Below are 16,192 nucleotides of genomic sequence, written 5' to 3' on the forward strand. Positions count from 1 at the left end.
TCATTTTTAGTAACTTAGCTAATCATTTTTAGTAGTTATGCTAACTAAACTAACTAGCATGCTAACATGCTAACTATGTTAACCATGTGACTTAGCTAACTTAGCTAATAATTTTTAGCAGTTATGCTAATTAGCATGCTAACTATGTTAACCATGTGACTTAGCTAATAATTTTTAGTAGTTATGCTAACTATGCTAACCATGTTACTTAGCTTACTTAGCTAATCATTTTTAGCAGTTTTGCTAAAAATGCTAACAATGATAGCAATGCTAACATTCTAACCATGTTACTTAGCTAACTTAGCTAATCCTTTTTAGCAGTTTTGCTAAAAATGCTAACAATGCTATAAATGTTAACATGCTAACCATGCTAACTAGCTACAGTGGGTAGGAGTCATAGTTGATGACAAGTAACAGTTACAATGGCTGAACAGTTAAAAAGTTCAGTAGTTTAAAGGGTTAAATTGTTTAACAGTGAAATATTGTAGTGAGGACTTTTATTTTGAAACAGTTTTTGGCAGAGGAAGCAGTTGAACAGGGTGTGTAGTCTTAATAGAGCCAGTTTGTATGCTTAAAGGAATTATACGGAGTAAAATGCACTTTAGATCGATTTACGGATGATTGGGAGTACATACGTTGAGTTGACATCCAAATCATGTCATTCGGATGTGTTTTGAGAAAGTTCGATGTTACCGTTTTTAGTCAAAGCTCGTTAGCGTGGAAGTGAGAAGGGCATATTATTTCGCCGCTACAAAACGCTATTTTTATACCTCTTCTACAGTTCCAAACAACATTGCACTTACGTGGTAGTGAGTAGAGGGTCCCTAAAGCCAAACCGAAGTATCCCGAGGTCTTTATGTGGTCGGATAGAGAGTCCAGAATGAATTTTATCAAGCCAGTACCTTTCCGGACATGTTGCCATCTTTGCTGCCATCTTAAGGGGAAAGTCCGTAGGAGTCGATTGCCAAGTGTGCTCTGGAAATTCACAATTTCGTCGCCGTTTAAAAAAAAAAAAAAAAAACATATTTCAAAAGAAATACTATGCTTACTGACTAAGAAATACTGACTATGTTTTTAAATTGTGAAAGTCACATGGTTAACATAGTTAGCATGTTATCATGCTAGTTAGCATAACTGCTAAAAATTATTAGCTAGGTTAGCTAAGTAATATGGTTAGCATGTTAGCATGCTAATTAGTTTAGTTAGCATAACTACTAAAAATGATTAGCTAAGTTACTAAAAATAATTAGCTAAGTCACATGGTTAGCATTGTTAACATGCTAGTTAGCATAGTTAGTATAACTACTAAAATGATAAGCTAAGTTAGCTAAGTCACATGGTTAGCATAGTTAACATAGTTAACATAATTAACATTATTAACATAAAAAAAACTGCTAGAAAACATTAGCTAAATTAACTAAGTTAAGTAACTTGGTTAACATTATTATCTTTGTTAACATAGTTAACATAACTGCTAGCAAACATTAGAGCCATTCCAACTGTTAGTTATTGTCAACTATCTACCTAAATAATTTAACCATTTAAACTCTCCACCTATTTAACTGTTCAGTCATTCCAACTATATTAAACCTCATCTACCTAGCAACCAATATAGTTTGTTTTTACTCTGTATGATATTTTACATCATATTTTTGCATTTTCATGCACTGTATTTCCTTCAGGAAATGCTTTTCTAGTTAATTTATATTACTCTAAAGCACCTTCTGTAAACCAGCTGTATACTGTCTTCACTGCACTATATTTCTTGTCCTGTCTATGCACCACCTGTCTACTTTGTATATCACATTGCACTTTTCTGCTTTTTTGCACTTTTGGTTAGACGCAAACTGCATTTCGTTGTCTTTGTGACAATGACGACACAGTTGAATCTAATCTAAAGTTGAATCTAATTTGGTTACAGGCACATGCTGCTAGGTTTTGTATCTTTCACTGTGAAAAGGTAAGAGGTCAGTTCAATCTTCCATCACAGCTCAACTTTCAGAGTATTATGCGTATTGAGTGTTATGCACCAGAGGCGAAGGATTTACGGAGATAAATTAATGTGACGACAGACGACTCATAGAAGTGCACTTGGTTTTGACAAGTTGCCTTCATGTAGCATAAATAGTAATGCCATGCTGCTGTACATAATCAAGAATCAGGTTAATATTGGATGGATGTCTCATAGGCACTTGGAAAGATTTTGAAACATTATTTAAAGTGTGAATATATATAAAACCCCAAAAGTTTGGGGTTACTTAGAAATGTCCATACTCCATTATAGACAGAATACCAGCTGAAATCAGTTGCATTGTTTTTTTTTAGATCAGGACAGCAGTTTTCAGACTGCATTATGTGCTTACATAATTGCAAAAGGGTTCTTGACTGCTGTAGAAAGAAATGGCTGATCTTTAATACAATATCTACATTGCCCATTATCAGCAACCATTCATCCTGTGTTCCAAAGGCACATTCTGTTTACTAATCTGATAACATTTTAAAGGCTAACTGAGAAAACATTGGAGAACCCTTTTGCAATGTAAGCACATAATGTAATCTGAAAACTGCTGCCCTGATTAAAAAACAATGCAACTGATCTCAGCTGGTATTCTGTCTATATTGGAATAGAATTTCTACTCTGTCTATATGGAATGGAAATTTCTAAGTGACCCCAAACTTTTGACCTGTAGTGTATATTATATATTATTATTATATTATAGTCTTCACATTTAGTCACCAGCCTCTGATTAATTTCCCTGGAATAGGTCAGGAAGTACCGGAGTTCTGAAAGGGTCAATGGTCAGCAAGAAATACCCTAGAAGCAATTACGTGATATTCTCCATTTTAGTTCCTTGTTGTCGAATAAACAACACAAGGGGTTATGTTATGTACGTTTCCCTGAACTGCTACCTGCAACCAACTCATTTTTTTTACCTATGCAAGGAACATATTACCACAAGTTAATTCATTCAAATATAAAGAAAGAAAATTATTAAGTAACATGGTCATAGTAAATTACTATTAAAAATGATTATTTGCTATGTATGAACAATGCACATTCTGCCCTGAAAACAGACAAGCCTTTCAGCACACCTAAACTACTGACTACTACCTAAATGAGAGTCCAGAGATATTCCATTCATAATTTATTTGTTAAATCAAATCAATCAAGGACCAATCTTATTAGTCACAAAACCCCACACAAATGCAGTACAATACTCCTATATGTGGATATATATGTATGTATATTTACATAAATATATGTACTTTGTACTTTTTTTACAAAAATAAAACAATTGTTTTAATTATATTAGTTGTTCTGACAGAAAAAAAAATCCAGGTTACTATATGCTTTTAACATCAAGCATATGATAAGATTTTCCAATAACCTTCCAAACCCATGCACCTGCAGTTATGAGCCCATCCCCACCCATCCCTAACACTCCCCATCACTGGTTCACTACATCACAGTGGATTCCACAGATATTCAAAACGCTGCTGGCTTACTCCAATGCTGCTGTGGCAGAGAGGGGGAGGGGGGTGGGGGTCATGCAACAGTGCTCCCTACTCTCTCACACATAAGCCTTAACTCTTTAACACAGTTAAATACAGACATGTTCCCTCGAACAGACGTGTAAATACTGCTGAGTGGTCTGAATTTAAAATGAACCTTTAACACTCATACCCTGCCAGACGGGCTTTTCTCTTTGGCTTTTCAATTAGCCTGTGAGGGACTCAATACAAATGAGGGACAACACAACAGAATGCCTTGGAACATTTTAAAATTCCCTCAATTCCTTTACATTTCACACAAATCACTGATGCTTAAGTGCTTTTTAAAAAAAAATCTAATGGAGATGATATAGAATTTCACGTTTTTGTGTGACTTTATGATTTATTGATTTGTTACCTTCATTTGATCAAAGTATTTAATTGATATGACTAACCCTCAGACTAAAATGGCACTGCAATGAGCAGTTTCATACCCTGCTGTGTCGTAAGGCTGGTGAGTACGTGGTGGTGGTGTGGTGTGGTGTGGTGGGTTCCAGCAAACATGAATGGGGAAAGAAAGGGATCTGCACTGGAGCCAACAGTGAGGAGCTACCCTGAGCTGTGACTCTACAGCCCTTAACACCTTTACAAACTGCCACCCCCAAACACCCTTCATTATTCCACTGCGTTTTCAAGGTTTTCATACAATGACATCAAAACATCAGTCCATGTCTGTCCACATATAAGAGCATTAGTATCCAGAGAGAGCCATGCTCAGCTGAGCTGCAGCCTGTGGAGCACCCGCAGGCGGAAGGCCGGCACTAGGCAGAAGGAGATGCTCTCCTCCACCTCCATCACGCGGCGCTGGAAGCGACAGCGGTCCCGCGCATACTCCTCCCACGGCCCGTGCCGGTCCTCGTCGCCGCTGGTGTAGAATTCCTCCACCTCTTCACAAAACCGTACCTGGAAACACAACATAACAGGCACACGGGCTCTTAATCCACCAATACACAACAAACACGGTTGATTTCCCAACATTAGTATGTACAAAGAGCTTAAAGACTTTGCATTGTTATTGTTTCTTTAAATAGGAGTGAGACAACCCACTGCCTTTTGAAAACATCTTTATAGGATTGCGGTTCATTTGTTTGATGTATACATTTAAATCAGACTTAGATTGGATTATTTAGGGACACAGGAAAGAAGCCATATTAAGGTCAATATTGTGACTTGCCCTCCATCTATTTCTTTCCTCGCCTGTAGAGAGCACAGGGCTGAACTATATTAGTCATAGTCAACGGAATGACCCTCTCTTGCAAAGGTTTACATCATACACACACAGTGAGTCACAACCAGAAAATGACCAGTACTCTGTCTGTCTGGGCCATACACACCCTTACAGTTACCACCCTGTTATTATCTGCAGATCCTTTAAGTTGAATGTAATTATCTATAAGTCTTAATAACAACTATGAGTGGCACATTCCTACACCTTTCACTATTTACCATGGGAAAAGCAAAGGCAAAGTCAAAACAGCATCAATCTAAGTGTTGTAGTATGACCTTTAGTGTGTGATGCTGCTAGGGTCTGAAAAACGTGACAGAAGTGTGCAACAGTGTTGCGTTTCTGGCTTACCTTTCTAAGCTTATGGCAGGGAAGAGTGCTCGTGGGTGGAGCAGGCGTCTCGTCCCCAAAGCCACTGTCCTGGCGCTCCTCGGCCTGCTCCCTCTGGTAGCGTGGCACCGAGCAGGCCTTCCCTGAGGTCCCCGCGGGGGGCGATCGAGTGCTGAGGGTGGCCCGGAAGTTGAAGGGGTTGTACGGGTCTGAGGAGCAGCTGAACGAGTCCCACAGCCTCAGGCTCTCTGCCTCGTCCCCCTCCTCGCCGCTTCCACAGGAGCCGTCCGGACCGGACGGGGGAGATGTGGACAGGGGTGAGGCGGAGAACGGAGAGGTGGAGAGCAGGGATGTGGAGAGAGGAGAGGTGGACAGTGGGGCAGTGGAGAGCAGCGGGGCAGGAGAGGAGTCCGGAGGAGCCTGAGAGCTCCTGGGTGTTGTGCAGATGTTGGCGGTGAAGTTGCGTGGGTTGTAAGGGTCTCGGTTTTGGCATAGGGAGTTCCACAGGCGCTCCGTCTCCACATCAAACTCTTCAGCGTCCGACTGCTCGTCATTGTCGTCGTCCTTGTCTTCTTCCTCCTCACTGCTATCAGAGTCAGACAAGCAAGATGAGCACTCACTGTTGAAACCATCATCATCATCCTCACTACCATCACTGTCCTCGTCTGAGTCTTCCCCTGACGAGCTGTCATCACTGCAAGGGCTGCCCATTATGTAAGCAATAGCCTTGTTCCTACACTGTGTCTCCTGAGATGATTCTGCCACCTCCTCTGGTGCTGCTGACAGCCTCTGCTCCTCAGGTGCTGCAGACACCTCTACCTGGTCTGTGCCAGCCTGGTCATCCTCCTCTAGCTGCCGCTGCTTCTCCTCCTCACATGCCTCCTCTGGCTGCTGGTCCTGAGTGTCACTCTCCGACTCTGGCTGCTGCTCTGTGGAGCTGTGCTGCTGTGCCTCCCCGCTTGCCTCCGAGTTGGCCACTAACGGCTCCTCTCCAGCTCTTCTCATGCTGGGAAGCCTGGAATTCGAGAGCTCCTCTTCCAAACTCGAATAGCCATTATCCTGCTCTGGGGTCAGAAGAACCACCTCACTACCGCTGGCACAGACAACACTAATGTCCCCAAGAAGACTAACAGCGTTTGCCTGGTCACGTAACTGCTGCTGGCTTGGTAGCGAAACTGGCCTGAGCATGTGAAGGCTGTCATTGTCTGAGGTTGCTTTGTGGCAACAGTGTCCAGCGCTTTCGCTGTGCTTTGAGCTCCCATCATCGCAATGTACGAATAAGCCGGTTGGCTTGGCAACAGAAGCCATTGTGGTTCGCTCAGCTAAATGACAAAGGCCGCCGCTGTGATGGTTAGCATCACTCGTGCCCGCCACCAAGGCCGTTTCTCTGCTCCAAGATAACACTGACACACAGCTGTTGGCGCCATCAGAACCAGCTCTTGTGTCCAGCAAACTACTCTGCGAGCGGTTTACTTCCTGAGTTGAGATAACGTTAAACATGAAAAACTGACTAAGAAAGTTCCTGGCTGATGACAGGTATCCACTCGTGGCTTGGGATGTGCCATTATCAGCAATATTTTGAATACCTATCTCGGAGAGGCTATCTGCTGTCAACCAAGTCACTGCTCCAACCTCGACTGTTGGACGCACCCCACTGTCTATATGTTCGCAGTGGAGAAGATGTGGTTGTTGATTTGATCGCGTGTCTTCCAGTGGTGTTAGTTTATGTCCAAACCCTACTTTCTGATCGAAGCTTTCCGTATCCCACAGCTGACTGTGTGGACTGGCTGCAGACAACGAGTTACCTGGCAAGTATCTCTGCAGAAGTGACCAGGCTGGCCGCGATACAAAAGACAGCACGTTCATCCACGACCTCTGGGTACTCTCATGTCGGACTGACGTGAACCCGCCGCCCGAAAGGGAGGAGGTCGTTTCCCCCCTTGAGTAGTGTCGCTCTGAATCCATATTTGACATACCAAAAAACTTATTTAATGTATTAACGCCCTGACAAGACGTGTCTTGTTTCAAGCTAAATTAGTGGTTTCACTATCAAACAGGCGCTAGAACGTGCCATATGGAAACTCTTGAGCTAGCTAACATTAGCGAAGATAGCTAGGTCGTGCAAATATACTGTACGTTAATGTTAACGAACAGCCATAAGGCTATAATACTATTGTTCCTCAAGAGACATTAATAACGATATTTAATCACGATATCTTATGGAAACTTCTCCAAAGTAGCCACCCCATTGATAGCTTAGCTTGGATACTTGGAGTACTTCTAATATGATAAATAAGCTAGCTCTTGCTGGCACGTTAGCGAACTTATTCCTACAAGCTAACGTGGACTAGCTAGACTAGCTGACCTAATAAGTGTAGAACGTTACGTTAGCTAACGTTACTGGTATTCCGTAGCAGCTAGATAACTTAAATGAATTTAGTTCAACTGACAAATTAGCAATACGACTCAACATAGTCCATTCGTGATTTGTGATGCATCTCCTATCTCTTCGAAAAAATCTATTTCTTCTTGTGATCCATCTTCTTAATGCTGAACACCATGCCGGTTAAGGTTAGCTCTCCATGTAAAACCACAGTGCATATCGACGTCCATATTGTCCGCGGGATTCACACTGATGGCATTTTGCTGAAGATTTACAGAGGTCTTTCGAGTAATGAACTTTCCAGTAATGTATTCAGAAAGAAAAGATGAATCGGACATCGACTTACAGCAAACATCCAGATGAAACACTGAAAAATTGGCCATTTTAAAAAATAAAGCAGATCCCCCACGTTAGCTTGAAAACCTTTCGAAGGCTGTGACGTTGGATTAGCTGGCAATACGCGAAATGAACGTTGAACGCGGCAGTATGCCGATTATCTAGGCTATGGTTATTTGAATTCACAAAATTCTACAAGTCACTACAACGTATTATTAAGGTCTGTGAGTTTTGAAAGAAGCTTTCAACATTCACGACTTCCTTTCTTCTGGGTTTGTACTCCGTAGCTGTACAGTTCAGGCGCCGACCGAGGGAGAGATTTCATCAGAAATATTTAGGGACCGTCTCTAAACTACGATCTTGAATGCTTAGGGGCCGTCGACAGACATGTACAAGGTTGGGCACGTTGCAATATACATGTATGCACAGTCTGTTATGTAATGGGCCCGCTGCAAATCATTTCAAAGAACTCAGCTTCACACTTCGAAAACAATGTTACTCACTTTAGCATCATTTGACTATACAGGCACAATGTCTTTCAAGTCATTGCTATTTGAAATCATTAAAAAAAAAAAAAAACATGCCTGTAAAAATCTGTAGTAGTAAGAGCTCCCAGGTCTTGGTTGCTTGACACAGCGTTGCATAGGTCATATTTCAAACTGGCTTCATACTATGTGTACCCTTCCTGAAATTATATCCAGGGTGTCAACAGTCTTACAAATCTGTCAGCATTTCTGGGCCATGGCCGGTCCATAGCGGGGTCCTTGGGAAAGTGTGCATAGCCTAGGAATAGTTTGTTGCATAGCCATTAGGGAACAGTTTGCCTTGCAACTCACACATATCTGTAGGCCTACATGTTGGAATATTTATGACACTATCTATCAGAGATCCTATAACCATTTTGAAGAATGGAGAGAGATGAAATGAAGCCAATTATGATTATAACCCAAAAGGCTTTGAAAACTGTTGATGCTAACAACTAAAGCAAGGCCATCAATAAGGAACACAACACATTATGTTTTTTTTTTTTATTCAAGTGTTTTTTTTATTATTATTTAGTGCAAATAATATTACAAAACATGGTGAAATTAAAAATGCAAAAGTCTTGGTTTAAATCTAAAATTAGGGATTTACTAGGAAGAACTTTTATTTAATCACATTGAAATGGTTATTCGTCACTAATTATAACACCTTAAAAATCCACCCAAATCTTAAATACATTCTTGTGCCCTTTCTCTGCTCAATCACATGCCCTGCAGGCTTTTCAACATGTTGGGACTGCAACCTCTTCCCTTTCAACCAAGAGTCTTCTTCATTCATCCACCACAACTCAACACAACACACATATTCAGGCCTACAAAGAACTTGCTGCTACACACAGCAAGGGAAAAAAAATAATTGTTGCAGTCTGATCACACAAATAGACCCTTTCGTCAAGCAAACAGGTCATAAAACCTACCACTTGACCACAAAGTGACACTTCCTGATGGAAAGAAAAATGCTTATTGTATGCAGAACAATTGTGGGAGTAATGTAGCTGCTCAGGAAGGTGTCGGCCACGTATGAATAGCTTGATGGAACCGGTTTATTTGGGTTTGTTGTAGGGAAATGGAGTAAGCAAATGGGTGCAACTAGATAAGGCTGAGGTAGGTGAAGGCATAGATGCTCACACCAGAATATACTTTAATTTATATTGCTAATAAATCTGGAATAGGTGAAATGTTACTAAAGCCTGATGATATCCGTAGACTGTCATTGTCAGCCTCTGAATTGTTAACTGAAAACAAATGTTAACTGAAAACAAAACAAACAAATGCTAATCATTTTTCTTTCCTTCAGTTGTGACTGTACATAAGCTATCATGGGATAAGGCTTCCTTAGCATGTGTGCCATGACAATTTTCAGAAGAGTAGTTGAAGTCAGAGGTTTGGCCTAACCCTAACGCCAAAGCAAGACTCACACAGCAAGCACACAGACACAGACAGAAAAGCAAACAAACATACACAGCAAGATATTGTCTACAATCTCTGCTCTAAATCCCAATTATGAAGAAGTATTAATTGAAAGCAAGGTCAAGACCATAGGCATAGGCATTACCAATCAAAATGTGGTCTCGCTTCCTGGCAAATAAATAAAGACAAATGCCTGTTTTGATCATCAAAACAACACATAAGGAAAAAGTTGACACTGCTTAACAAGTACAAGCCAGTGGCCAAGTGTCTATTGGATAGCAGGTTTCAATGCATGCAAAGAATTTGACGTAGAGCACAGTAAATCCACTGTTGTATTAGCAATTTAGAAGCACCTAATTTAATAGCAAGGTGGAAATGTTTCTGAGGTCGACTTTCCTTTAACCCTTGTGATGTGGCTATTTGATAACAAACCCGATCCCCTATAATCAAAGTAGTAATAATAAGATTTACTACTGATTATAATAAGAGCACGCAATCCTAACAAAATATTCTACATTTCAAAGTCTTTTCCCAGTGTAATTCCATATTGCAATATGTTGCAATAGTAATTACAGTTGACAAATGGTAACTACCACCGTCAATCTAATGGCAATCAATGGTAAAAATGGTGCCTATGGTTAGGTGCAGATTACAAACGAGACAAGTTGACTGAAGCCACAAAATGTGCCCAATTTTACAGTACAAAAGCAACCACTCTCTCTCTTAGATCTAAATGATCTGTAGAACAGAGAAATGATTATAATATTATTATAATATATACCATAGGCTACAACACAACCCAGCTCAACACAACTGAGCAAAAGAAAATCATAAACGATTTATTAAAAAAATAACATAACTTAAAATTTCCCTTTTAATTTCTCAACATAGTAGAGCAGGGCTGCACAAATTCATAAGCACTAAGCGATAAGCAGACTTTACAGCGGACTCTTATTTTCAGCCACCTTTGAGCATTCCTCACAGTTCTTGGGTGTCAACCGCAGATGCAAAGGCTCCCCCCAGCTTTGCCTTCAGTGGTCTGATCCCCCTGTGGAGTCTCACCCAGTCTTAACCCAACACCCCCCCCGCCCCCCCCATGTCCCCCATGTCCGCTCCTGTAATGTGTCACACCACATACAGTATCCGGTGATGGCTGGCCCATCAGAGGGTCCAGTGTCTCTCCCACGCTATAAGTCTGAAGACAACACAACACGATGCCCCCCCTAGGAGGGAAAATTATCCACCTCTGAGCCATGGGCTTCTTCATCAGCTCACCAATAACTCATGAGCAAACTTCACACACTCCATGATCCCCTTTTTAATATCACGCTCCACGTTACCAGGTCACAGTCCCCACCCCCCCCCCTCCCACACACACACACACACACACACACACTCACACACACACTCTTAGGGCTCAGCGGCTGGTTTCGGAGCCCTCGGTGCCCAGCTGGTACCAGTCGACCAAGTGCTGGCCAGGCTCCAGGCTCTTGAGCGGGATGAAGGCCTCCCCCAGGAGCGTGCTCTCCCAGAAGGCCCCCTCACTCAGCACACGCAGGTGGATCACCCTCTGCTTCAGGTCTCCCCGCGGGATCCCGTCATACACCAACTGTGGAGGGAGGGAGAATCAATAATCTAGCAGGGTTAGGCGCATCAAGCACAGTCTCAATGAGTCAAACTGCTCCCACACGCAGTTGTGTTCCGTCAACGCATGCCAGTGGGTGTTCCCGACGGTAGCTATGCAAATGACAAATGGTATAACCGTAATTTGATTGGCTGGTGCCATCTGTTGTTGTCCGTCGGTGCAGCAAAAGTTGAACTTCTCGACGCGAGCGACGGGAGCAACGCGATGCAACGGACCCACAATTCAGTTCAGCAACGGATGGCGTAAACCCATGTAAAGTGAACGGGATGCGTCTCCAGCACTGCACCGCACGCAACTATGTATGGGAGCCGAAAGTCACGTGAATGAGTGTAGGTCGGGGGGTCAGTCATTGAGTTATAGATCACTGAACTTTATGTCTGACTGCTGAAATGCATTACTATTATGAAGACCTGGCCGGTTCAAGAGCACTGTGTATTTTCACTGCCAAAGTGCCCATTGCTAATGGACTTAATATTAAGTATTAAGTTAGGACCGTTTGGGCTGTTCAAGAGCATCAAGCTACAGCCCAGTGTAACCTGCGGTTGGACTTTTCAAGATTATATGCATTGCTGCTCAAGTCACCATTGACTTTATAAATTGTTGATATTTGTTATGTCTCTGTGTGCGTCATGTGTGTTTTATGTAGCCTACCACACTCATTACCTAACGGGTATGCTGGCGACTTCGCAGATCCGTTTATGCTGTTTGTGTTGGAGCGCTTTGGGCAATGAAAACGCGGTATATAAATAAAGACTCTAGAAGAACTTGGTAAGCTATTGCTTGAAAGGTAAGTACCTGTGTCAGTTGTTGTTATCTTAAAATAAAACCCATCATGGCGAAACATGTCAGATTAAAGTCACTGGCAGTCAGGTTATGATGTCTGCAATTTGACGATTTTGATTTCTAATAGAACACAATCAAATGAAAAGATGTCTGATAAACCATAGAGGTACAGGCACACCATGGTTCTCCGTACCATCTCATTATACGTGGGGTTGCATGTGCGCCGGGCAACCTTGGTCTTCCTCTTGCTGGTTTTCTGGGGATCGGGAAGGAGGTAGAGTTTGACATAGGGGTCAGGGTCCGTGCCATCCTGCAGTGGTTGCTGTGGAGAAAAGGCGGGAGGGAGGGAACCAAGATAAGGTCTTTTGTGATCTTCATACATGTTTCATCTCGTCGGTATAAGGATTCAGTATTAATCGGTTACTGACTTCTGCTGTAAATATCATCATCTTTACCAATCGTTGCGTCAGTGACACTTACCAGGCTACGGATGTGCATCACCATGATAAAGAGTTTATCACTCTTGAAGGAAAGTGAGAGTTTCACTTCCCCTGCAACTTTGCCAGGGACAGGACTCCATGAGAAGTCTGGAAAAAGAAGAGGATGGGTCTATGTAAACCTATGTTTTTTTCCCTATAAGGAGTGTGACCATATACTTAAAAGTGTGTGTGTGTGTGTGTGTGTGTGTGTGTGTGTGTGTGTGTGTGTGTGTGTGTGTGTGTGTGTGTGATTTCAGATCAAGATGAACATTACTTAACGGAATCTGAGGGAGTACAAATGGAACATGTGTTCACAGTCCCACAGGACACAATTATCCGCATCAGCAGCTAAGCAGCCCTGTTAGAGCATCACTCATTAACCAGGCCTCACTTTAAATAGTCCTAACATGGAACTATGATTAACTCCTATGTGACTGCTATATAAAGGGCTTAATCATAGACCACTCATAGGCATGTGACATTTCCAGAGGAAGATAAGTGTCTGGCTGGCCATAGGTTGGAAGCTGTTCGGATAAGGCCAAAAGGATGACCAAGGTGAATGGCATTACATTGTGGACTCTGCTCTCCACCCACTAGCTATTCCTACGAACACCGTGCCAGGTGGAAACGGCTGCCCTTTGTACCCAAGAGCTCCACTACAACTCTTCATTAGGTACGTGTGTACATACTGTACACATGCACACATGCACGCACACAGACACACACACACACACACACACACACACACACAGTCTTCATACCTCCAGGTTTTGTGTGGAGTGTGTTCACCACAGTTCCTGGCCGCTCATCTCGGGGTAGGGGATGAAAGAACGTGTAGACCAGGTCACACTGCAGAAATGAAGAGAGATGACAACATGCATCACATGATATGATAGTGACAAGAAAATGTGCAAGTTCTGACAACAGACTATGTGTGCTTGTAAGTGTAGCGAAAGTGTGGAAGGACTGTTAAGTACTTTCCCACTACTTTCCTCAAGTCATACAACAACAGCATGTTACATTTATATTTATATAGCACTTTTCTCAACACTCAAATCGCTTCACAGTGAAGAGGGAACCTCACCAACCACCACCAATGTGGTCATTAGAAGAATTAAAGTCTAATATATTGTTTGAAGGCATCATGTATAGCTAAGAGTCAACAGATTCACAAACAGATAATAAACTGAGACATCAATGAAAAAGGCAGATCATGTAGTTCCCATCTTAAACACTAGGGGATGACAAAGAATGTCTGAAACCAGGAGTTTCAATTGGATTTTCCCCCTCATTTGCAACCAGCAAACCAGCATACTAATTCATGGTAACATTCTCCCTTTGCTAAACTTCTGAAAACTAAAAACTTCTTTTCAACAACAAAAAAAAAAAAAAACGAACCATCATCTGCCAATTACCAGCTGCTATGGTGTTATTCCATAATTAACCTGTGCTGTATAAAGATTATTATTGGTTCAGTGCAATTGGGAGTCAATGTTTGCACAGACTGACTACATTTCCACCCATAAGTACAGCATGCCCAAGCCCTGATATGCCCCTGAACTCTGTCTATGATCAACCCGTCTTTTCCCAGAAACACTGGCCAGATTCCAAAAGCCGACTCAAACTGAAACCGGGGGTGGATATCGTGGTCCACCCACGCAGACACTCCCTCTGCTATCAGTTATAGGTTGTGTAAAGCAGCTTCGTGCCAAAGCACAGCCATTACACATGCCAGATCACGTTCAGAGGTTTATTGCAGTCTTATGTAGTCGTAAACATGGTCTTTGGCTGTGTGTTTGGCTTTGAATGATTAGTGTGTTACTGTAAACTGTATCTATTGATATATGTTTTGTCAATAATTTAGCCCTGCATGTGAATATAAGCAAGAGAATGAGGAACTGTGTATTTTTCCCAAGGCCATCTGCACCCACACTAACGTGTTTCTGTTTCATTTCCAATGTCAATACTCGACTGTAGAGCTACAGCATGCAAAACGCTGACGTCACGCAAACAAATTACAGAACAAAAACGGTGCATTCAGGGAAACCAGAATCAGAATCTACCACTACACAACACGCACATACACACACGCACATGGACACACACATGCACACGCACGTATATGATAAGGAAACACTTTAGAGACTGTAGCTGCTGATGCCTACCTGTGCAACCTCTGGAGTGGCGTGGATCAGGTGCCACACGTAGCCGTTCAGCTCGTCTTTCCTTCGGTCAGCCATGGCCTCACCACGAGATCGACCAATCACAAAGCGGCTGGGGAAGCTGAGGTAGGAACCAAAGAAAGGGAACATCCATCCATGTTCATGAAACAGTCATCAGAAATGATTACAAACAGTGAATCAAAAATGCTGCAAGTGAACTGCTGAATAGCTAAACATAGATGGTCTGGGAAAACAATGTTAATTAACTACCTGGGCAACTTGGAGGAGGGGAAGATGAGGCGAAGTTTGGTGTGAAGCTCGTGGAACTCCTCAAAGCTCCTCTGCACCAGCGTCGCCCCCTGTTGGCCATCTCTCTCCACCTTCACCACGTACGTCTGTGGGCCAGACACCACAAACACACCACGGTCACGCACAAAATCCAATACTGCATCACTGCACTTTCTTAAGAACTTAAGAAGTGTCACACACTAGAGAAGGCCGTTTTCTCTGGAGAGGAATGAGGATGGAGCGCTTACATAGCCTTTATTGGGGCTGTAGGTTTTCATGTGCTGACAGACGAATAGGCTCCGGATGGAGCCGTCGCTCTTGATTGTGTAGACACGTGGGGCGAAGGACAGGACGGGCCGCTCCTCTGAGGAGGCGAACTTCATCTGGGCCAGGTTGTGGATGAAGAAGTTCAGCTTGGTGGCAACACTGCCCAGACTGGACTCAATTAACCTGTGTAGAGGGACACAGTTTATGAATTGTCTGTAACTAACTTACATGAATTTGTAGAGACGTATTGAAGGTAATATAAATCATTACAATAGTTGGTACACATTGTTGATTATTTTAAAAGAATAATCTTTGCAAACGGGTGGGAACGCTTATGTTTTCAACCTCTAAGTGAGTTGCCAAATCTTCATGCCTAAACATTTTTTAAATAAATGTATGTTTAACTTTACACTTAAATGTACCCATATGCTAGTTCAACCTGAATGAATGAATGAGTCACCAGTAGTTCCCTTTACTAAGACACCTCAGCCTGCTGTGGGAGCCCAATATGACTGAGGCGGGCAGAGGCGTACCTGGTAAAGTACATGGTGGCATCAGCCTCCGACTCGTGTGGCCGAAGGGCATCGCAGACGTACTTCAGGTCCTCCAGATCAGACAGCTCTGGGATCCCACAGGACAACATCTACCGTGGCAAGAAGAACACCTCCAGGAGATTAGATTGCTGAAGGCTATACTCACCCCATGTTTCCATACAGTACAGAGCAAGGCTATTCAATTAGTTTGCAATGGGGGCCAATTCATGAAAAGTATCACAACTGATAAGCCCCTG

General features: G+C 42.6%; 2 protein-coding genes across 2 annotated transcripts in view; both read right to left on the reverse strand.

Annotated features, from left to right (window-relative positions):
- Positions 1-3,133: 3,133 nt before the first annotated feature.
- Positions 3,134-8,153, reverse strand: LOC121707940 (dentin sialophosphoprotein). Its single transcript, XM_042090952.1, has 2 exons — positions 5,129-8,153; positions 3,134-4,455 (listed from the first exon to the last, which is right to left on the reverse strand). Exons 1-2 carry the CDS (start codon positions 7,079-7,081, stop codon positions 4,267-4,269), a joined length of 2,142 nt encoding a protein of 713 aa, XP_041946886.1. The 5' UTR covers positions 7,082-8,153; the 3' UTR covers positions 3,134-4,266.
- Positions 8,154-8,952: 799 nt separating this feature from the next.
- Positions 8,953-16,192, reverse strand: part of pik3c2b (phosphatidylinositol-4-phosphate 3-kinase, catalytic subunit type 2 beta) — a 40,555-nt gene continuing 33,315 nt past the window's right edge. The window contains 8 exon segments of the mRNA XM_042089483.1: positions 8,953-11,387; positions 12,400-12,528; positions 12,687-12,793; positions 13,447-13,534; positions 14,851-14,968; positions 15,118-15,242; positions 15,384-15,585; positions 15,936-16,045. Coding sequence (XP_041945417.1) covers positions 11,196-11,387; positions 12,400-12,528; positions 12,687-12,793; positions 13,447-13,534; positions 14,851-14,968; positions 15,118-15,242; positions 15,384-15,585; positions 15,936-16,045 — 1,071 coding nt within the window. The 3' untranslated portion in view covers positions 8,953-11,195.

The sequence above is a fragment of the Alosa sapidissima genome, chromosome 4 (genome assembly GCF_018492685.1).
Source record: "Alosa sapidissima isolate fAloSap1 chromosome 4, fAloSap1.pri, whole genome shotgun sequence".
NCBI classification, from domain to species: Eukaryota; Metazoa; Chordata; class Actinopteri; order Clupeiformes; family Clupeidae; genus Alosa; species Alosa sapidissima.